The sequence below is a fragment of the Artibeus jamaicensis genome, unplaced genomic scaffold (genome assembly GCF_021234435.1).
Source record: "Artibeus jamaicensis isolate MK-2021 breed Jamaican fruit bat unplaced genomic scaffold, CSHL_Jam_final contig_1998, whole genome shotgun sequence".
In the NCBI taxonomy this organism is placed as follows: domain Eukaryota; kingdom Metazoa; phylum Chordata; class Mammalia; order Chiroptera; family Phyllostomidae; genus Artibeus; species Artibeus jamaicensis.
The window spans coordinates 6,838,050-6,861,555 of NW_026521407.1; the positions used below are offsets into that span (position 1 = coordinate 6,838,050).

General features: G+C 39.1%; 1 protein-coding gene across 5 annotated transcripts in view; it reads left to right on the forward strand.

The window, feature by feature from the left end:
- Positions 1–23,506, forward strand: part of STXBP4 (syntaxin binding protein 4) — a 154,681-nt gene that overhangs the window by 6,442 nt on the left and 124,733 nt on the right. For all 5 annotated transcript variants that reach the window (XM_053673462.1, XM_037129655.2, XM_037129656.2 and 2 more), the window contains exons 2-6: positions 4,114–4,233; positions 6,985–7,117; positions 16,756–16,862; positions 17,049–17,268; positions 18,485–18,563. In XM_053673462.1, the coding sequence (XP_053529437.1) occupies positions 4,163–4,233; positions 6,985–7,117; positions 16,756–16,862; positions 17,049–17,268; positions 18,485–18,563 (610 nt within the window). In that variant the 5' untranslated portion in view covers positions 4,114–4,162. The remainder of the gene's footprint in view (positions 1–4,113; positions 4,234–6,984; positions 7,118–16,755; positions 16,863–17,048; positions 17,269–18,484; positions 18,564–23,506) is intronic.

Genomic DNA, 23,506 nt, shown 5'->3' on the forward strand with positions numbered 1-23,506 from the left:
TGATTTTTGCCAATGTTCTTTTTTAAATTTTTTTATTGATTATGCTGTTACAGTTGTTCTATTCCCCCTTTATTCCCCTCACCCTACCCCTCATCCCCACCATTACCCCCCCTTTAGTTTATGACCATGTGTCTCAAGTCCTTTAGATTCTATATTTTCCATGCTATTCTTGCCCCCCCATCTATTTTCTATCTACTGTCTATGCTACTTATTTTCTGTACCTTCTCCCCCCCCCCTCCTTGTCTTGCATTCTATGGTTATGCTCCTGTTCAGCTGTCCTCTTAATTTGCTTTTGTTTTAGGTGTGGTTCTTAATAACTGTGAGTTTGCTGTCCTTTCACTGTTCATGTTTCTTTAACTTCTTTTTCTTAGATAAGTCCCTTTAACATTTCATATAAGGGCTTGGTGATGATGAACTCCTTGAATTTGATCTTATCTGAGAAGCACTTTATCTGTCCTTCCATTTTAAATGAAAGTTTTGCTGGATAGAGCAATCTTGGATGTAGGTCTTTAGATTTCATGACTTGGAATACCTCTTTCCAGCCCCTTCTTGCCTGTAAGGTCTCTTTTGAGAAATCAGCTGACAGTCTGATGGGGACTCCTTTATAGGTGATTGTCCCCTTAGCTCTTGCTGCTTCTAGGATTCTCTCCTTCATTTTAATTTTGGCTAATATAATTATGATGTGCCTTGGGTGTTTCCTGGTCCAATCACTTTGGGACTCTCTGAGCTTCCTGGATTTCTTGGAAGTCTATTTCCTTTGCCAGATTGGGGAAATTCTCCTTTATTATTTGTTCAATTAAGTTTTCCACTGGTGGCTGTGCCTTTCCCCCTTCTGGTACCCCTATAATTCGGATGTTGGAGCGTTTAAAGATGTCCTGGAGGTTCCAAAGCCTCTCCTCATTTTTTTGAATTCTTGCTTCTTGACTCTTTTCTGTTTGGCCATTATTTGCTTTCTTCTGGTCCACTCCATTGATTTGAGTCCCAGTTTCCTTTTCATTGCTATTGGTGTCCTGTGCAATTCCATTCATTTCAATTAGTTTCGCCTTCATATATTTGTCTAATTTGTCGGTATAATCAACCAGTTCTGTGAGGATCCTGATCACCAATGTTTTAAACTGTGTGTCTGTGAGTTTTGCTATTTCTTCATCGCTTAGATCTATTGGCCCTGGGGCTCTGAGATCCTCCTGCGCCATTTTTGGTCTGTTCGGGCCTTAAGGCGCTGTCCCAGGTCGCTGGTGAGCGTGGCAGAGCGGGGAATTGGCGGCCCCCCTCTGCTGTTTCTCACAGCTGGGTGCGGAGGAGCAGCGCCTTGGGTGGTTCACCTGGGCCGGCCACCAGAGTCGCTGGTCTGTATGTGGAGGTGGGGTCAGAGCAGGGAAATGGCGGCGCCCTCCACTGCCGCTTGCCGTGGGGGCTTGCCGTGGGGACCTGCCGGTCTGGTCCAACCACCCACTCCCTCGCCTGTCCACCCGCGCACAAATGCCCGACCTCAGTCAACACGCAGTCCCGCTGCCCCGCTGTCTCGCCCGGCGGTCCGCTCGCTCGGTCGCTCGCTCACTAGGTCCGACCCTGCGCCTGTATTCCGCAGGCCTGAGTCAGTCCTTGGCAACCCTGCTCCACCAGCCGCTGGTTTCGCCCTTACCGGTCAGGCTGAAGAATTTGTTGTTAACGGACTTCCGAAAAGTTCAATTTTCCGTGTTCTGGCTGTGTTTTCTGTTGCTAATATTTAGTTTTCTCTAATCTTGGTTGTGTGAGAAGGCACGGCACATCCACCTATGCCTCCATCTTGGCGGAAGTCGCCAATGTTCTTAAAACCTGTAGGATTATCTAAATGGCTAATGCTGTCTGGAACCATCTCCGATGTGACAGTGCACAAATGACCAGTTTCTAAACACCGTTACTTTTTGTCTCTTCAGGTGTAATTCTGAATCTATAGGTCTAACTCTACACAAGCAATATTTACATTTTTAATATTAGTTTCAATGCATCTATAAATAGTTTGTATTTCTAACTTGTCAGTCACAGGATCCACACAGATTATCTATCAAGTAGCAGCACCTGGTGCCTTCCTCCTCTCCTGAAACGACCGTGATGTAAAATTTCACCACATGGGTACTCTTTTTTCTCCCCTCAAATTCCTCCCCAAAGACCTGACTGTAGGCTACCCCATTCCATTCCTGGGCCAGACCAGAGGTTTTAAAGAGAAATTTAAAAAGAAAATACTCCCCAATTAGTGTATTAAAATCAGTGTATTAAAAAAATCAACAGAAAAATCAAGACAGGCCTGGCTTTAAGGTGTTTTTTTGGATCTGGTTCATTCTTTCACACCATCTCCAAGTAGCTGATGCTCGTGAGTGACCACTGTAGAAACCCGGGTATCCCTGTACACACGTGAAGGACTGTTTGTTTCCAAGGCGTTCTGTGCTCCAGTGGCAGAACCTGGGGTAATGTAGAGTCTATTTTCATGCTCAAATGCTTCACATTTGTGTGTGTGTGTGTTCTGAGACAAGAAGGTCCACACCACACCGCCACTGCACCAGGGCTAAGCCGGCCGGATCTCCCCGAGAAATAACTCAGTGTCCACCGAGCAAAGCAGTTTGGAACCGCCTCACAGCCACACCTTCCTGTTCTGGGTCATTCAGGTTCTCAGGTCATTCAGAGTCTCCTCTCCCAGTGGGAACCTCACCAGCCAGAGTCCTCAGATAGTTGTAACAAGTCTTTGGTGTGAAAATTCCCAGCGCAGAGAATGTGCTCATCATTCCTGGTGACAGCAGGGTTTTGAACTTAGCCAGCGAACGGTTGTCCTGGTGAGGGATGTGCAGGTCTCTGAACACCTACACCAACACCCTGGCACTGGACTCCACACAGTGCGCTCTCAAATGCAAAACCAGGGGCAAGGAGAATTTCAAAGTGTTGTCGTTTTTTTTAAACAGAATAATTTCAGGTGAAATTAACATGAAATACTGGAATCAATTCTTCCATTTATTCATTAGCATTGTGAGTTTATCCTTTCCGTAAACCCTTTGCTCACATATTAATTAGTAGGCTTTTTCAAGAATAAGAAGATATAAGCCAAGGTCACACTGCCATTTTTAACAGAAAATCAGATTTTTTAAAAAAAATTTAACTTTATTAAGGTATAACTGATTTATAACAAGCAACACATATTTAAAGTGAAACAGTCTGGTAAGTTTTGACATGTGTATTCGTTTGTAAAACCATTGCTATTGCCTACTATGCTTATGAAGAAACAGACTCGGAAAGGCTTGCGGGTACCCTTGGGGCCCAGGGGTATCTGATGTCGAGGCCCCTGCTCCAGTTCCCTGGCCCGAATTCTCACTGGGAAGCAGCCACGGTGAGGGGAGTGCACACCTCCCTGACTCTCGCTGCTGATTCCTTTAGTAACAGGCGTTGCGCTAAATAATCCTGAAATCTTTTTTAGCTGTAAGTTTGTATATTGCGCTCATATTTCTTATGCAGAGGTGGTGAATCTCTATTCAAATATTATCTTTTTAAATTAAATGCAACCACTATTCCCTGTAATTTTCACAGTGGAGCTATGAGTCATTAAAACATTGTTTTTATTTTGGTAGGAAAATATTGAAGTTTGTGGAGTACTATGAGTCAGAGTAATCTAGGTTCTGCAGGAAGTCCCTCAAAATAGTTGGCGAGACAACAGAAATTTCTATTTTCTATTTTCTCCAACAGTGTATTGTATAATTATTCTGCAGATAATCTGACTATAAACTTCCTAGCCGTGTGCTCACAAGAGACATCTCCCTCAGTCTTTCGTTATTATGTGCTTTTTAAGCTTACTCATGGGAGAAGCTCTAATGCTGTAGCCTTCACTTCTGTCAGAAAATGCAGGTTTTATAGAGGTATAGATGTTGGTAATGAGGTAGTTATATTCCTATACTTATATCTATTTATCTACAGAACTATCTTTACATTTCTCAGACAACTATGAGCAGTGACTAACATGACATAGCCTAAAATAGTTGAAAATATATCTGACATCTACATATAAATGTATGTAATGTTTTTCTGCAAATTTTAAAGCAAATTTGACTGTTCAGAGACGTGATTATTTGTTTTCTGCTTCCCCTGACTTAGGAAAAGAATTTAGACTCTACATCAAGATTTTTATTTACACGACCGTTAAATGCAAGGCTACTGCAGTGAAACCATGAATAAGAATACATCTGCTACAGTGCCATCTGGTCTACTCGAAAAGTAAGTGTTAAATCAAATTTAGTATGCTCCGAACTGTAACAGTTTGAAATACGTGCACTATTAATGAATATTTGGTGGGCAGTTTTATGCAGCTAATGACCTATGATAGTTAGGATAGCAGTAATGAGAAGTGTAGCAAAAATCACCTCTCGGTGTAAATCAGTGTGTAGAGCAACTTCTGCATTCTCTTTCGGAATTATTTTTTGAGATGGCTTTATAAAAACAGATCTGATTTTCGAATGCCAAGAAAATGCTTATGATTTCAGTATAACACAGTATTAATTTTACTGAGTAAGAAACCACCCCAAAGTACCTTAAAAATGCAAGCTTTTATTCTTTCTTCTGATTTTATGTTGAATTCTTCTGCACTAAATGATGTAGGGTGGCCCCATTCACAAAAAAAGGCAGCACATATACTATTTTGACCTTGCCTTTTTTTTTTACTTAAAATTATATCCTGATGATCACTTCATATCAGATTATAAAGATCTTCCTTATACCTTGTTATAATTGTATAGTATTTTATCATGTGGGTGTAGCATAGTTTATTCAGCCAGTACTTTATCGATGGACATTTGAATTTATGCTGAAATGAATAACCTAGCATCAAGCCATTTCATATTTTTTGCCAGAGCATCTTTGGTATAAATTAGAGGGTAAATTTAGAGATGAGCAAATTCCCTTTTTAGTGGTTGTACCATTGTGTATTTCTACCAACAGTGTATGAGAGCACCTCTTTTCCCCCAGCCTGGTCCTCAGAGTATGCTGTTGACTTTCCACATTTATGTTAATCCGATAGGCAAATAGCATTAGCTCTGCCTAGTTTTAACTTGTAATTTTTTATTACAATTAAAGCTGAGCAGCAGAACTATTTTTAACAGCAAAGAAAGTAATATAAATTCTTTACGTTAGGGGAATTTAAAAATAGGATCCTCACAGATATTCTATTGGGATTAGAAAAAGAGGGATGCTTTACTGACAAAATCATATGTGCTGGAGATTTTGTGGGTCCCCATCAAAGGAAATTCACAGTTAGAGATTATTGGAGGTGCCTAATGAGATACCTTGTTTCTCTCCTTTATCACTTCCCCTTATGTGCTTCCTTCCTTTATGCCCTTATAACCTAATATCCCATCAAAAATGGGTTGAGGCTCTAAAATCCATGACAGTAGAACATTTTGGAGTCAGTCCGTTCTTTTTTTAGCTATGGACAGGTAGGCCTTCAGACACTAGAGCTGAATGCAGTGTAATGCAACCCTAAATGATTTCTTTCTTCATTTTTTTATAATCTAAATTTGAATACAAGTTTTCTTAAAGATATACAGCAGGTCCTCAAAGAACATCATTTTGTTCAGCATGACTTTGTTATGGCGTTGATGAGATGCTGTAGGGACTCTTGTTTATATCCACCAGCCTATGGTAAGATTGGCTTCATTATATACTGTTTTCACTCAAGTCCCAGAACCTGTCAATGATGTTTAGTGAGGACTTAACTGTAGTTGAAATTTCTGTGGCAGAAACTAAGAAAGCTTTTTCTGAAAGCTATGACCACTTCTAAAATATGAAGTAAATAATTGTTTTATTAATAGCCTCAGTTCATTGATATGTTTGAAGATAGCTGGAAGTCCTGTATTCAACAGTGGCTTCAACACGCCAGTAAGTAGGTCTCATGCCACATTTTGCCTCTGGAGTGAGAGGGACTAGTTCACATTGCCGTCCTCCAGTGTGGTAACCATAGGCCACCAGCTTAGCCTCTCCAGGTTTTCATTCCTTTATAAAAAGGAGGGTAATAATCTTAGGAACTTTATAAATGCTAAATTGAATGGCATAATATATGTTTATTATTTAGTACGATACTCAGTACATAATAAATAAGCAGGCAGCCCTAAGCCTTATTTCAAACTTGATTAACCAGTAACAGTAAATGCTCTGTACAAAGTGTTCAAAACCCTAACTTGGGAGTATAGCTCTCACAGAATTCTTTTGACAAGTTCATCTTTTCTGATGGCATTGCTTTGACATCTGGCAGAAATTACAGCTAGAGTAGGTGCTTCGTACCAGGAAGATACTCTTTCCAAATTAAAAGGATAAACTTTTTTTCTTGCAAGTCAAATAGAGATGATATTTATTTTGTTTTAAATGGCCATGCACTTGTCTTTTTTATTTGTTTTTAAACAGAACTCTTTTTATTTTTAGAGAGAGGAAGGGAGGGAGAAAGAGAGGGAAACATCAATGTGTGGTCGCCTCTCATGCGGCCCCCACTGGGGGACTTGGCCTGCAACCCAGGCATGTGCCCTGACTGGGAATCAAACCAGTGACCCTTTGGTTCGCAGCCCGCACTCAATCATGCACTTGTTTTTTAAAGTCACTTACCTAACTCGTGAAAACATTTAGTATTGAAATTCTTCAGTGGAGTCTAAAAAATCAGTAAAAGTAAATCTTTTTAGTCACCTCTAATACATTTAAAAATTTATCTAAGTGATATTTTTAGAGTATTTTTCTTTGTTCCCCAAAGAAGTAAGCACTATTGCTGTAATTTCTTCTATGGTTTGATTGTTTTATAAAGAAAATGAAAATACAGGTAAGAAAATTGGTTTGATTGCTTTCCTTTCAAGAGACTTTGAAAAATGTATTTGCTAATATGTACTGAGGACTTTGAGTGATGTAGATCTAAGAATCTGATTTAACATGTGGATTAAAGAAAAGTAGGATCTCTAGGCTAACCTGTGAATGCTAATTCCTTTATTTTAGGGATCCTGCCTTTCAGATGATTACAGTTGCCAAGGAGACAGGACTGGGTCTGAAGATCGTAGGAGGGATTAACCGGAATGAAGGTCCCTTTGTGTACATTCAGGAAATTGTTCCTGGCGGAGACTGTTGTAAGGTAAAAGCGAACAAACCAACAAACCCCTCAGCCAAAACAGCAAAACCACAAATGATGAGATTTGTTTTATAGTTCATCAGTGTATTTTTAGCATTAGCTCAATGTCCACTGTGACCATTTCTCAGTGAAAGATACCAAGGAATTGAAAAACAGACTTTTACCCTCAAGGACCTTAAACCGACAAAGTGAATATGAAATAAATGTGAATATAATAGACTTCAGGCTCTAATGAAAGGTTATATCTTTTTAATTATTATAAGCTGTTCGACTCTTACCCTATTTTTGGTTGAGAAATTATATTTGGAGACATGTTCTCTATCCACTGCCCCGTGTTTGGATTAAGTTGGGTCACTTAAACTTGAACTGTATTTATTTAGCCTCTCCTAAACACAAAATAAAATAAAAATACTCAGAAATAAAACTCACTCATTTCTGAATTTAGAGTAATTCTTCCTGAGTTTGCTGATTGTATCAGTAGTTGTTCACAGGAGAAATTAGATTTAGAATTAAGACTAGAAAATATCCTTTTTTAGGAATTATTGGGCTGGCCAAAAAGTCCGTTTGGTTTTTCCCATAAGATGACTCTAGTAGTGCTTAGTTGTCTTTAACTTCATTGGAAACAATTTTGTTAGATTGTATCATGACAGTGTCATATCATAGTGCATTTTTTAAAAAACCAAAATTGGTAAATTTTTGTGTAGCCATTTTAATATAGAAGATGGAAGAAAATATGCAACATTTTTGGCATATTATGCTTTATTATTTCAAGAAAGGTAAAAACGCAATGAAACACACACAAAAAGATATGTCCAGTGTGTGGAGGAGAAGGTGCTATGACTGATCCAGTGTATCAGAAGTGGTTTGCAAAGTTTCATGCTGAAGACTTCTTGCTGGATAATCCTCCATGGTTGGGTAGACCAGTTGAAGTTGATGGTGATCAAACCGAGATATTAATTGAGAACAATCAATGTTATACCACTCAGTAGATAGCAGACATAAAATATGCAAATCAATAAAGTTATTGGTGAAAATGAAAAATGTGTCTTTTATTTTATAGAAAAAAACCATATGGACTTTTTGGCCAACCCAGTAGAAAGTCTTACTCTGCTTTTCCATGTAAGAAATATATAAATCATGAGTTCCTTTTTCCTCTGGCTGGTAGGTGGCTCAGACCCAAATTTGATGTGCAATACCAGCAATTTAGTTAGTACACTGATTACTATTTGCATGCTCATATCTCTTGGATTTAATTGCCATTTTGATTGTTTTATTAATGTGATTATATATGTCTTTCATTGAATATTGCCTCCACTACTTTCTGGAAATATACAGGATATAAAGAACTTAATATAATATCAAGCTGCATAGTATGAGAAAGGATTCTCTTATCATTAGTTTTGTTCATGTTGTTTTCTTATTCTAGTTGTTTTGGTTGAATAAATAGTACTGCTTTTACCCCCATTCCTACCCCAAACACTTGTTTAGCAAGCAGTTTATCTAATCTAGATTTTTTTCTTTGCTAGGAAAAAATACCGGTTTTAGTAATAACTTCCAAAATAATAGAAATGGTTTTGTTTCAGGCTTGTTGTATCTTGTTGAGATACAATTCATGTATCTTCCAAGTACATGAATTGTAAGAATACACAATGTTTTCAATATTATAATGATATAAATCTTTGGCTATTGAATTTAAATTATTAAATGCTACCTTTAACAAATTTAATGCTAACCTTAAACAAATTCAAACAAATGTGAAATTTTTCTTGTAAGCATTGAAAAGTTTCGTATTCAGTTTTGAAGCTGAGGGGTGTGCCTTTGTGTTCAGTATAACTAAGGATGTTTCTTAAACTGCACTCGATATAATGCAATAATAGATCACAGTACCTAACAAGTGATACGAGTTTGCTTTTAAGACAAGTATCAATTTGTACTTTAAAAGGCCCATGAAAAATATTTGTAATTAAAGTAATAAATTGATGGCAGTGTGCTCAGTGGCTCTTAATCAGCCGTCATAAGTGGCTGAATAAGAAATTACACTCATGATATGTACTCTCTGTTTCTGGTTTTCTTAGAATTCCGTTGTTTAAAAGGGTATTAAAAAGCAAAACCCTGTAGTGAACTGTATTGTGTGTACTTACCACTAGAGAGCAGCAGAGAGTCATTAATGTTCTTTGATTTACTGGTCCTGTCCCAGAGAGAACAGCCAAAATGAAGTTGCAGACAGAGAATAAATAAGTGTGCGATGCTTACATTTATTTTTGTGTACTTCCTCATGATAGAGAGTTCTGGGCATATTTACTCTGCAAATACAAAATAGATGCTATTTTATTTTTTTAAAGTTTCACAATAATAGCATTTACTGTGTTCTAAATACTGTGTTAGAATATTAATAAATTCCTAACCTGCACAAAATTTCTGCGTAGTAGGAGTATTCAAAATAGGAAACACAGGCTATAAGGTTATCCTCGTTAAGTTGTTGAACTGAGCAACTGTTAATATTTTTAAATGCATGTAAGTGCTTTGACTTCCTCTAATTTTAACATATTGTTTCAGAACTAACCATACAGGCAACCTCAAAATTATAGGTGGATTGTATTCCATTTATATCCCTAAACTTCATATGTTATGGAATTACTGGAACCGCGGTTAGCTGCCGCCCCCACCCCCACCCCATCCTCCACCCCATAGGCACATTCCAGTGCTTTCCACTGGGCAGATACGAAATGCAGTTCTGGTTCAGTAACAAACATATTATGCTTCTTTGAAAAATGTATTCAGAGTTCGAATTTGTGATATCTTGAGAACATACTACCAGCTCAAGTAGGAGACAAGATTATCCCAGCTCTACGAGCTACAGGCAGCCTATAGTTCAAAAACAAGTGCACTGTGTACTGAGTTAAGGAAATATGAGGACACCACGTCCCCTTTCACCTCACTGCCTGGTCCATGTCAGTCCGGAGTCATCGACGTTTGATCTTAGACCTTTTTTGGCCGAGCTACTCCTTGAAGCTGCAGACCAAGGTATCCAATTGCCTCATCAACATTCCCACCTGGGTCTCTTAAAGAATCTCAAACTCAACATATTTGTAACAGGACTCAGAGTCATGCCACACCCTCACCTGCCTGTCTCTTCCAAGAGAAGCCCTCTTCCAGTGCTTCCAGGCTTGGTGAGTGATACCTTCTAGCTGCACAGTCAAAATAAATAAATAAATAAACAGCATTCTAACTACTCCTTCTCCTTTGACTCCCTTAACATCTGATTCATTCGCACATACTGTTGACTTTACTCTCTCCATGTTTCTTGGAGACCCACCTGTCTTCTTGGTCTCCACTGCCATCACCGTAGCTTAAACTGCCGTCGGTTTTCACTAGACCTCAAATTGGCTCTGTCTGTTTCTATGCACCACGCCCATTGTCCTCCCGACCGATCTTACAAATACTGAGTCGCCTACAAGGCTCTGTATTCAATAAAGCGGGACTTCTGCTCTTGATTTCCCTGGCTCTTCATCTCTGTGTTTCCAGAGTGACATCCTTTCAGTTTCTGGAGGGACCCAAGTTCATTCTCATCTCACGTGCATTCTCTCTGACTGGGAACAGCCCCCACTCCCTCCACCCATGCTTTCTTATTACTTCCGGATATCAATTCAAAGAGCACTTTCTAAGAGAATTTAAAAAAAAACAACAGATTTTTTATTCCTACATGTGCTTCTGGGTCCTGTTGCTTTTCTTCATCTCCCTCAGTTTGTCATCATAAAGTGTTGTCTGTGATTGTTTTAGTAACTGAGCCACAAGACAGTATGTCTCCTAAGTGCAAGGATCCTCCCTGACTTTATTCACAATACACTTCTTAGCCCTAAGTGTGGTGCCCGACACGTGCTTATCACTCAGTTAGTATTTATGAGTGAGTAGGTGACGCCTTTGTCAGTCTGTCACGTTTCAGAGACTTACTGATCTGCTTACCATTTTGCTGCCACCATCTGGGCTCAACACCAAGGTACCTGCTCCCTGGCCCTTTGGGTCAGATTCTGGATAACACTGAAGTTCATGTTTTCAGTTTGCTTCTTTGTTTTTCTGCTAATAATGTTAGGAAAGCAGGCAGGAATCAAATGCTTTTCTTCAAACCTGATACATTATTATTATTTTCTCTCCCTCCCTCTCTTTCTCTGAAATTGGGATGAGTCTTATATTCGATGTTATAATGTAATTGACAGCATTGCTTTCTCTTAATGATACTTAAAAGAATGGCATATCTTAAAAATCAATGTCATTTTAGATACAATGAAGGCAGGACTCTTTTTGCCAAACCCCATAGATACATACAAAGATCACAGAAATATAGGTACTAACGGTTAGCTGTCATTCACAGAGGATTGCAGCAGGGCATTGTTCAGTTTCAGAGGAGGTCTATTTTCAGAATATGCTGGGCATGTCACCGGAACAGGGTTCAAGGCTATTTAGACAGACAGGCCGTCGGCCTCTGGAGGGCAAAGGGGAAAGAGACCAATCCCACTGGCGAAGCTGAAGGGGTAGCATCCAGGAGGATTCACTTTGCAATATCACACTCTCTGTCCTCCTTATCCATGATGATTTCTGCTGAAGCCACCGTAACTTCCTCTGTTTCCTGGACCTGATTAATTTACTGTGGACTTACTATGTACCTGGCACTATGCTGGGGGAATAGCCATGAAGAGGACACGGGCTGGCCAGCCGAGAACCAGTGCTGCTAGTCAGAGAGGCGCTGAGTTCATATGCTCCCATGCGGCGGTCGCCAAACTTTTTGGCACCAGGGACCAGTTTCACGGAAGAGAGTTTTTCCATGGACCTGGGTGTGGGGGTGGGGAGACAGGAGGCGCAGCTCAGACCCGGCCTCCACCGACGGAGGGGGAGGAGGGAGATTAGGGACCCCTGCTCTCAAGGCTGTCTAAAAAAGTAAGGACAGCATAAGGGAAATGCAAGCATGTAGGTAATTAAAGCAGCTCCTGGAGCAAAGAGAAAGGAACGATTAAGTAAATCCAGGGAGCTGGGGGAAACTTACAGCAGAGAGAACGCTTGATTTTGGCTGTGAAGTTTCAGTGAGTTCATCAGATAGAGAAGTGACAGGGTGGGTGGTGTCATTCTAGACAGAAATTAGCACGTGTGAAAGCACTAGTGTTTGAAGAACATTTTCTGAAAATAGAACGAAGAATTTACATGCCGAGCAGGGCAGGTGGGCGCCGAGGCTGGGAAAAGTAGGGCGCGGCTCGTCCGTGGTGCCGGGTTTGGGAAGTTCAGGAGTTTCACCTTTTCCACCATTGGGCAGTCATCACAGGTCTTAATTTAGGAGTAACAGGATTAAATTTGCTGCCAGTGTGGAAATTGCCTGTAACGGATTTGGGATTCTGGTTTACTCACCCGTGTTTAACACCTGCAGTGTGCTAGGGTTTTATGTGTGTTATTTAATCCTGACACCAACCTAGTGTGGTAGATGTTTATCCCCACTGAACAGCTAAGAAAGTGGAGTCTCACGGAGACTCAACACAACTCACTGAGATTCAGATACATAACTGGTGATAAAAGAAGGACACCTCCAGGTGACAGTTTATGGCAGTATGGGAAAGGGTCCAAAGGCTTGCAAGAGCACTCCTTAGTATTTAGGAATAATGAGTTCATTAAATCACAGTCAGACAGTGTAGATGGTTTCTGATAACACGCGATTTAGAAAACTATATAATCATCTCTATAATATGAAACAAACAGTGTTGGTAGTTTATAACAGGAGCATTAAAATAGTCAGGAATACATTACCAATTCAACATCTTTACAAATGTCAGCCAGCAAGATTCTAGACTCTGGAGCTGGGCACATGAAAGTGCCTGGCACCTTGCCGATGGTGTTGTGTAGTTGCTCAGTAACTGCTGAGTCAGAATCTAGACAGCGTGGAAGAGGCCTCTGAAGTTAGTATCTCCACATATACATTAATCCAGCTGGGGCAGAATTCACTGCTTTTGAATGCCAGACGCTGACAAAAATAGCTTTGTTTTAGCTTGCAGGTTCTGACTTTTAAACAGGTTCAGAAATTCACACGATCAGCTAAGATTTTATTCTAGAGAACAAAGAAAAAACCCTACTGCTGTGCATACTTTTTAGAAAGAATATATATAAACACAGAAGCCATCGTCGGAAGGCATTATCCTTCCTCTCTTCTCTGACTTGTCCTGCTTGAAAATGCTGCTTAAATACATCAGTGTACTTTACCATAAGATATGTTAAATTGCCTTTATGAGAGCCTTTATGAGAGCCTTTCTGCGTCTCTCTGTGCTGCTAACACTATACATACAGCCTGCGAGGAGAATGTGGGAGGTTGTAGGTCAGCCTAGACGCTGTTGCCTGCTTCTATTTTCTGTAGCCTTTTTCTCCGCAACCCTGACAACCAGCTGTGATTTCTATAAGATACATAGATACAGGAGCTGCCTCAAACACTTTAGAATTTAGTTATGTGTTTTTTTTGGTGGAGGGGAGCAGGCACCTCCCCGCCCACCACCTTCTCTCTCATTGTTGATGAACAATGTCTAGCTAGCAGGTCACAGAGCTCCCATTTGAATGCAGGCCGTCTCCTTGCCGACCCGGTGCTCGTTCCACTTGAGCCCACTGCCTCTGAAAGCTCCTGCCCCAAGGAAAGACAGTTGAGCTGCCATCTGAAGTACAGTCATCGTTGTGGAATTCCCTCTTTTTAAGAAAGCTTAATAGAAGGAACTGTTAAGGCCAAGAATTAACACAAAAGTAATCTAATAATTAATACCTACCACCCATTTCTAGAAGGACCTTTCTTTCCTGGTCAGTGACTTTTAAATGATTTGCTCCAGTGAAGGAGGGCTTTCTTTATATTTTCCCTTTCCCCCCTAAATTGTTGCCAGGCTTTTGGGATAGAAGTCTAGAAAGAGGGACCAAAAAAACCCTGTAATTTACTTATAAAAAATTGTATTTATTTCTACATGTTTAAATTTCAGTCACCGTCCAAGTACACTCCATTTGATACAGTACACTCATCGAGATATTTTTCCACTGCTCAGAACAGTTTTTGAATACATCCGTTTTGATGGCTTTTAGTGCTTCTGCCACGTGTTATTTCACTTATACATCAGCAAAACATTTCCCTTGGAGGACCATTTTCATCCCAGGCAACAGAAGAAAGTCACACAAGGCAAGAGCAGGTGAATAGGGAGGGTGGGACACAGGGGTCGTGCCGTTTTCGATCCCAAACTGCTGAACACTCAGTGTGATGCGCGCAGGTAACTTGTAAGTTACCCATCATGAAATGGACAACTGTGTCGAGGCTTAAAAAAAATGCACTGTAGCTAAACCCAGCCTCTCACAACACCAGCTGGTATAGTGGGTACAGATGGGTTCCCAGAACACTCACCAAGTGGGGAAAGCCTGTACTACAAGGGGCCTGCCCTCCAGAGAATTCCAGTGTTTTTTGGATCCCCTCTCTATATATGGATTTAAAAATCACATTCATTTAATTTTATTAGTTAATTAATTTACTTTAAACTTAGATGAAAACTTCTCTATTTGACCTTTATTTTGGATACCAGGTTTGGGAGATAGAATCAAAATAGAACATAGCTGGTTGGGCACGGAGTTGGGCAAATGACATGAGCTTTCTGTGTATTTGGGGGGATGGAGGATTTATGTTCTTTTTGTAAGGTAATATTTGATGCATTCAAAAGGATATTGGAAAATATATCTAACTTACAAAGCATGACAATAAAATGAGCCCCTGTGACTCTAGTTAGAGGTCACCCCCTGACTTAAGGAGCAGAAAGTCGGGGCGCTGTTGAGGCTTCCTGCGTGTTCCCCAGATCACAACCTCCACCCTCCCTCCCAGAAATTAGCACTCCAAGATTTCTTACTCTCCCCTAACTTTTATTAGCCTTTTTTTTTTTTTGCCCATGGCCAAAACGTGCCTCTTCTTACTTGTTATCATTTCACCTTAACCTTGAGTGAGTGAATGGCTGTCCTCAAACTCAAATTAAGCATATCCAATTGCATGCTAATGTAAATAAGTGTCTGGGTATACTTAATTCAAATGCATGTGTAACCAAACTCTGTAATATGATCTGGGCCCAGAAGTACTGAACTGTGTTTGGAAAATCTTACAAGATCAGCTGTTTCATTTTACTGAATGTGTGGAAGTAAATTCTTTCTCTGTATTGCTTAGCCTTTCCAACATTACCTTGTGTTTTACTCCCCACACATCAATCAGATGGAAGGAGAAAAAAAATCATTTGTTAGTATAGCAACTGTGTATTATGATTTTTAGCTTCACTAGTTAGCATTAATCATATATTAATCATATGTTTATAAAAATCCAAACTAGTTTTCAAGTTTTATATATTGTTAAATTAAATTGTATTTTATGGTTTAATTTTATATATGTTTATAATTCAGAAGGATCATAGGCTATTTATGCATTTATTTATATCTTTTACACAATATTTGAGATAACATGTTTCCACAACATTTTTTGATAAAAAATTATATATTATATTTAATTGTTTAGTATGTACTCAGCATTCAGTGTACGAAGTGTCATTAAATATCCTTTTAAAGAACAAAAATAACTTGTTATATAGCAGTAAAGTAACCATAAATCACCATTAGTATATGTAATGTAATTCAGATCACAGACCAGTTACCTAAGCAATGTATCTTAGATAAGACTTTGAAGAAAGGCATTTCCTTGAAATTGTGGAATTTACTTAAATGCCATCAGCGTGAAAATCTGGCCTTTTAACCATATAAGCTTCTTCCTTAGTTATTTAAAGAATGCTGTCTGTCCTTGTACAAGTGATACTTTCAGAAGTAGCTGAGGAACTGAAAACGAAGAGGACTCATTCTTCTTCTCCAGTTTGAATTAGGAGAAAAGACAGATAGAGACTGAGAAATTTGCCCAACAATTACATTAAATCTTGCAACTCCTGTGCTCCGACTTACTCAGTTAGGTTGGTCAGAGGCAGGGCTTAGACTTAACAAAGACAGTGCCAGAGAGCCATTTAGAAGTGGCCTTTTTGTAGAACGTGACTAAAGCTGTGTGCACAACCAGCCAGTCCTGAGTCACAGCAGAGAGAGCAGATCCAGGAGAGATGTTCGATCATGAGCTGAAATGTGGGCAGTACTAACATGATTAAGATGCTGGACTGAATTTTTGAAATTCATTCTGTGGGATAAATCCCAATGGTTTGGTGAGATGAAGGATGCAGGACTGTTCAGAAACTGAAGTGGATGAGTCTTGTGTTCCAAAATAGTCTGGGGTCGTTGGCCCGCTGTACCACAGAGCCGGAGCTGTGCCTGTGTCACGGTACCGAGATTTGACAGCAGGTCTCCTCTCCTGTGTACCGGGTTATTTCTTCAAGTGTTCAGGGTTCCTTAACGTGCAAGTTCACTCAAGGCAAGGCAACCTGAACTATTCCTGTTCATCACATGTATTAGCAAACTAGGCTTTAATCAAAACTATTTTGTTACTGAGATTCTTTGCGCAAGGTTTTTTTTTCATACTCTTTCTTTAAGATGTTCTTTACTAAAAATTTGCTTTCAGCGTATATTTATTTTTTTAAACTTCTCATTAGTTCCTTTACAAGTGTTATTATTTTTATTAGGATGGACGTTTGAAGCCAGGAGATCAACTTGTCTCAATAAACAAGGAATCTATGATTGGCGTATCATTTGAAGAAGCCAAAAGCATAATTACCAGAGCCAAGTTCAGGTAACCATTCTATCCATAGGATAAAATGAGTCACGTAGCATGTTCCCTTAAACTAGTAAGTTAAGATGTCATAAGTACTTTAGGCCATAAAAGAAATACTTTTAAATAATGTACAAAACATTATCTTAGAATTCATTTGTACTATATCAATAATATATTCATAAAGTGATTTCTTTTTAATGCTAGGTCAGAATCTGCTTGGGAGATAGCATTCATACGACAGAATTCTGACAGCAGTCATCCAGAAAATCCATCGGGCACATTCCTCTTACAAACTTCAGGAGAATATGGACTTCAACCCTCAACGTTTAGTCTTCTTTCTTCTTCCCCAGAAATACCAACTCCAAAGACCTCATCCACTCCCCAAACTACTGATGCTGTTTTACCTTCTTTTCAGGTGAATCAGGTAATCTTAAATTCCTGTTTACTTATACAGTCATGTTTTTGTATTTGTTATAGACCTATAGAATTATAATTTCAGCAGTACAGCTTGCTAGCAGACCGGTATTTCCTTGAGAGATTTTTTTTAAAGATCTTTATACTGTGCTACCAATAAATATAATTCTTAAAAAATATTTAATACTAAATTTTATATTCCTTTTCTTTTTTAAATATTTTATTTATTTCTCTTTAGAGGGGAAGGGAAGGAGAGAGGAAGAGAAATGTCAATGTATGGTTGCCTCTCATGTATCCTCTGCTGGGAACTGGCCTGCAACCCAGGCATGTGCCCTGACTGGGAATTGAACCATGATACTCTGGTTCACAGGCCCGTGCTCAATCCACTGAGCTATGCCAGCCAGGGTTCCAATAAATAGAATTTTTTTCAGGTCAGTGTGTCTTTTTTCCAGAAAACCATGATCAGGAATGGCATCACAAAGATATGCCTAGATATCACTCCAAACTATGTCAGGAATGTCATTTTTATTTTCAGACAGCCTTCATCATGGTTTGGTTCTTTATTATTTCTGTTTCTGCTTGACCGAAGACAGGCAGTGTTCCATACCGTATGCTCCTTAGCTGCTTCTCTACGTGGTGAGGCCCATTTGAGTCACGGGTGTGGGTGGGCTTCGCTCCTCACATGTGTGTATGCTAGAGTTCAGTTCTCCCTCACAGACCCATGCAGAAGAGGATGTTTCTACATCAAAATAAATACAGCCAATAACTAGTTGCTATAGTACTCAAAGTTATAAAATAGAGTATATATTCTTTAAAATTTTTGTTAGCTATAAATTAAAATATGATATTCAGGTAGGCTTTCAATAAGTGAAATAGAAATGATTTTATATATATATATATGCTAATCAGATATCGAGTGGAAGATTATCTATCAGCCCCTTAGACTTTCTTATTTGTGGTTATACCATAATTAACCTTTTGGGAGTCAAGGTAGATGGCCTTAGATTTTGTTTTCCTTGTGTGGTAGAGCTGAAAGCAGTCGTTACCTTCGATTTTGAATTGCTTTGTTTGAGGATGAATATGTGCAATTTTTAGAGGGTTTTTTTTTTTTTTTTACTATTGCTTTAATGACTTTAACTGTCCTTTTTACGTTAGCATGAGCTTCTAGTCTGGTCTTTGGCCTGCTTTAGAAAATGACATTTCATATTCCTCATTTTGTTTCATAGTTAAAAACTGGACACAAGAAAACAGAGCAGACTCCAGTTACTTTTTTGGACCACACCTCTACGGGCCGACCCAGTACAGGTCAGTGCTCATTTCATTCCTCGTTCCTGTTATTTTTTTAAATTACTTTCTCTCAATGAGGAGTATATAATGTGACCCAATAGACTTTAAAGAAAGATGCATTAAGTCTTTTTTCCTTTAAAGGATAAAAGAGCAAAATGAATGCCTTGTGTAGTGGTCCCTGTCAGAGTATGACTTTTATTGAAAATTTCCCTCAACAAAGGGTTTAAATTTTCAAAGATATATTGTCATAACAGGGTCTATGAAATTGTAATAACCGATGAACTATTGAAACCAAGTAATGAAAACTCATTTACAAATCAAGATGGGTTGCCTTGGCCTTTAAGTGAAATGCTGGTAAGGTGTATTACATGCACTTTTTAGAGAAATTATAGAATGGATTATAGTTTAAGAAAAGAAATATACGGTCGATACGCTTAAACAACGGCAGGCAATCCCGCCGCCGCAAGACCCTCCCCCCTAAAAAAAAAAAAAAAGAAATATCACCCAAAGAAAAAAAAAATTTTTAGAAGTGATTATATAGATATAAATTTAAAAGAACAGTATTGTGAATTCAATATAGTTGGTTTTTAAGTACCATGAAATGATTTATTGACTGTTTAAATAATAAAAAATTGCGTAAACCACCCATAAAAAAAGGATTTTTGTCAAGCCGTGAAGTGTATATTGGCTCAAATATGAAGAAAAATCCCTCCCCTTAAACTATCTCCAAAAGTTAAACACAGCAGTCAAAAACTATACAAGGTGGGACAAAAGTAAGTTTATAGTTGTTTGTATAGTTATACAATAATTAATAATAATTATACAAGGATAAATTCTGTTTTGCATACTCACAAATATAGACCTTCTTTTTACTTACTGGGATTTGTTGACTCTTGAAATTTTATTAGTTTATTCCCTTTATAAAATTAATTTTCATTCTCTTAATGTATTGTTTTTATATTAAACTGTGACTTCATGTGAGAAAAAAAAAGATAAAGAGCCAAACAATGGTGTAGAGACATTTATATAACATGTTTTGAATTGTGAAAGTAATTGAACTACTCAATGCCCATTTTGACCTTTTATTCATTCAGTAAGCCCTTACTGAGTATGTCATGTGTAGAAAACATAGTAAAGTAGGAATCATGAACGAATTAGGATATTTTCTGTGAGATACTCTTCAATAGTATATTGTGAAACAAAACATGGGATTATAAGCCTTCATTATTCAGGTTAGAGAAATAAATGTGTGTGTGTGCTTATCGTATCGAATAACTACTGTTTGCAGTGTTCTGTGTTAGAGAGGGTTCGGGCGGTTTTAGGACTCCAAGGAGCATACTGAACTCTCTTTCGGATGAATCACACACTTGAGCAAATAGCGTAAAGCCACGAACAAAGCGGCCTAAGGAAAGAAAGTAATCATCAGTGGCCTGAGTGACGCAGGACGGGCACCGGGGTTAATCACCAGGCTCTGGATGCAAGCGTGTTACCAGGCTTCGAATGCCAGGTGCTTGAGTCTCAATGTCACAGAACGGAGTGCTGAACTCAGTACAACATCAAGCAGATAGAGTTTATTAAATAGAGCTTGTGCACAAGGGAGCTGACCGGAAACCAGTAGCTGAGCTCCCTGGAGGGTTCTTGTGGACGGCTTATGCCGGGCACTTGGCGTGGGTGCAGGGCTTGGGGAGGAGGGTGGGTCCAGCTGCACGTGACCATCGTCTAGTGGCGGGTGGTCCAGGGTCGTCACAAGATGTTTTCCATGGTCAGTGGACCACTCAGAGGGCCTGTAAAATAATTCTCACACAACTATTCGAGTTATAGTTTAATGGACAAAACAGCTATTTTGCAGAATGTGAGGATAAGAAAGGATGTTATCATACATTCTTTTAAGGATGCGGTTAGGTTAATTTCAACTACAGAATATTATGGAAGGCAAGGAGGCATGGTCAGGCCTCTCACAGGTCCAGGTGGAATCCAGTGTTACCTTACCCTGTCTCACTTAGAGGTTCAAATCTTTGCTCCCGACTTACTAGCTATGTAACCTTGAAATCATTGCCTCATGGGGTTGTTATGAGTATTAAACAAGATCATACCTGTCAACCATTTAGCATTGTAATTGGTACACAGTACAAGCCCAGCAAATTTTGCTGTTATTATTAATACTACAGAATCTGCAGACTAGAATGTAGCTCAGGTAATATCCCAGGGCCTGTTTTTAGAGCAGGAGTGGAAGTTTTTATCCTTTATGTCAGTTTTGCTATTCCCTTCTAGCCCTAAAACTAGGGAATTTGTCACAGTAGACGGAATTTTTTGGCAAAAGTCACATAAAATTCAGATGTTGAGGGAGGTGGTAAACCTCAGTTGACAGATGGAGGTAGGGAGTCATCCTGAGTAAAGGAAGCACCGTGAGCAAAAGCAAGGACCCAAGGGCGAGATGGAGGTCAGGTGAGCCTGTGAAGCAGATCTGAATTGAGCAGAGGGATCCTGGAGTAATAATGGAAAACAAGTTTACATCAGTGACTACAAGGAACAGCACTAGGTTTTGTGATGGAAAAATAATTCAGTGGAAAGTATATTTGAGTGACTGAGCTGTATATGAAGTATTAAAATGCCATTAAAATAGAACATTTTCCTGGGGCAGAAGGAGCACCGACTGAGTCCCACTGTCTTACTTCCACATGGATAGTAGGCCAGATGTTTCCAGGGGAACAAAGCAAAGTCAACCCTAAATTATCTGTAGGTAACTTACATGCATTGTGATGTGTCTGTTGTCAGTGCTTAATTATAGATTGTTCACAAATTAGATCCTTAACCATGACACCTTGCCTCATTCAGCCAGTTGGTATTTATTCAAAAAATGTCAATGAGTTTTAATGTTAACCTCAACAAAATTAAACTTAATGAGGCAAGTCTATCCCAGTTCCCATCTCAAAGCCATTCCAAAGTATAAAACTGGTTAGGATTCTTTGAGTCCACATAATACTTGAATTTGTTTTTAAAACTGTTTTATTATATAAACTTTTCATTTCGGAATCCAGAGTCATTCACTGTTGCCATCAGCTAAATAACACGTGACCTTGTGAGTTAAAAGTATACTAAAGACATTACTAAGGAAAGTAGTAAAGAATCATTGCAGAGAGAGATACTATCCATCCTCTGTGTTCACTGCAGTGTTATTTACAGTAGCCAAGATTTGGAAGCAGCCCAGGTGCCCATCAATCAGTAGACTGGATAAAAAGGCTGTGGTACATTTACTTACACACTGGAATACTACACAGCCATGAAAAGGAAGGGAGTCTTACTTTTTGTCACAGCATGGATAGACGTGGAGTATTTTATGCTAAGTGAAATAAACCAGTCAGAGAAAGAGGAATACCACGTGATTTCACTTATATATAGAATCTAATGAGCAAAATAAACTAACAAAATAGAAACAGACTAAGTAAAAAAACAAACAAACAACCCTCGTACACAACAGTATGGGGATTGCCAGAGAGAAACAGGGGTGGGGGAGGTAGGAGGGGGTAAAATAGAGATAAATAGCGATGGAAGGAAACTTGACTTTAGGTGGTGAACACAAATACAACATACAGATGATATGTTATAGAATTATACCTCTGGAACCTATATAATTGTATTAGCCAGTGTCATCCCAATAAATTAGATTAAAAACAAACAACAAAATTGCAAGTAAAAAAAAAAAAGAAAAATACTATTATGACTTTAACTTTAACATAACAAGCCTTAATTCTCCTACTCTAAGGCTTTTTGTAATTGAAACAAAGTAATGATAGGGAAGAAAACTCTGGGGGGTGTGTTCATAGTGTTAACCAAATGCTATTGATCCTAGCCATATAAAACATTCCCTTTCTTCTGCTCCTGAAAAGAGAAATAGGAAGAAGAGATCTAAGAGAATAATCAGCAATCCTTTGAAAAGTCTCACTCCCTCAGAGAACAGCAAATGGTTTGCGGCTGAAATTGAGACCTGGCGCAGGCAAATGAGGAAAGCTGTCCACAGGGGCTTTTCAAGTCGGGCTGTGAATTCCCAAAGCACGCTGGACTCTGTGCAGATCCGCCTCGGGTTTTGCCTCAAAAGTAAATGGGTAGAGGAAGGTTGGCAAAAACAAAGTGAGGTTGTGTTAAGCCATGATGCATGTTATTATATAGAGGGTCAGTATAATTTTACATTAAGTCTCCTATTTAAATACAGTGTCTCTGTGTTAATATCCATAGTAGTTTTCTGTGGTTTTGATTTTACCTTTACAATTCCTGTGAATGGGTCTGTTTGATTCTTCCTACCATACAGAAGAGAACACTGACAATGAAGGATATTGACACATTTGAGAACATTGGCTTGGGGAGTCAGTAGAAAGGAGAACCCTAACGTGGTCACCTACTAGCTATGTGATCTTGAGTTTGTTTCCTTACTTTTTGGACCTTAATTGGTCTCTTCTTCTTTAGAATGGGAATGGTAACCACAATGGTCATTGTGATTATTTTAAAGATTAATGAGTACTTGATTTAAAGTACTTAATGTACTGCCTGGCTGAAAGTAAGTGTAACAAAGAGCTAATCTTGTGTCATTGCTACTGTTACACAGAAACGGTTTAAGCTTAGCTATAGGAAAACATAAGTGAGGACTCATGCCTAAGTGTGTGTGGATGGTGTGTGTGTCCCTGTGCTCTCTCTCGCTCTCAACCCCGCTCCAAGTGTGTACTTGAACTTGAACTGAGTATTCACACCCAGGGTTTGTCTTGGTCTGACACCATAATTAGCTCAGCTTGGGTCTACCTAGTGGTAGTGTGCCTTCACAGTAGGTGGGTCACGCACTAGGCTGGGTCATTGTCAAGCCTCGCAAGTCTAAACCTTGAAAATGCGAAATGAGGTCTGACTTCTCTGCCACTTGGTCTTTCATACCACACCACTCCATGCTCCTCTTTTGTGCCGCACATTAGGTTTGG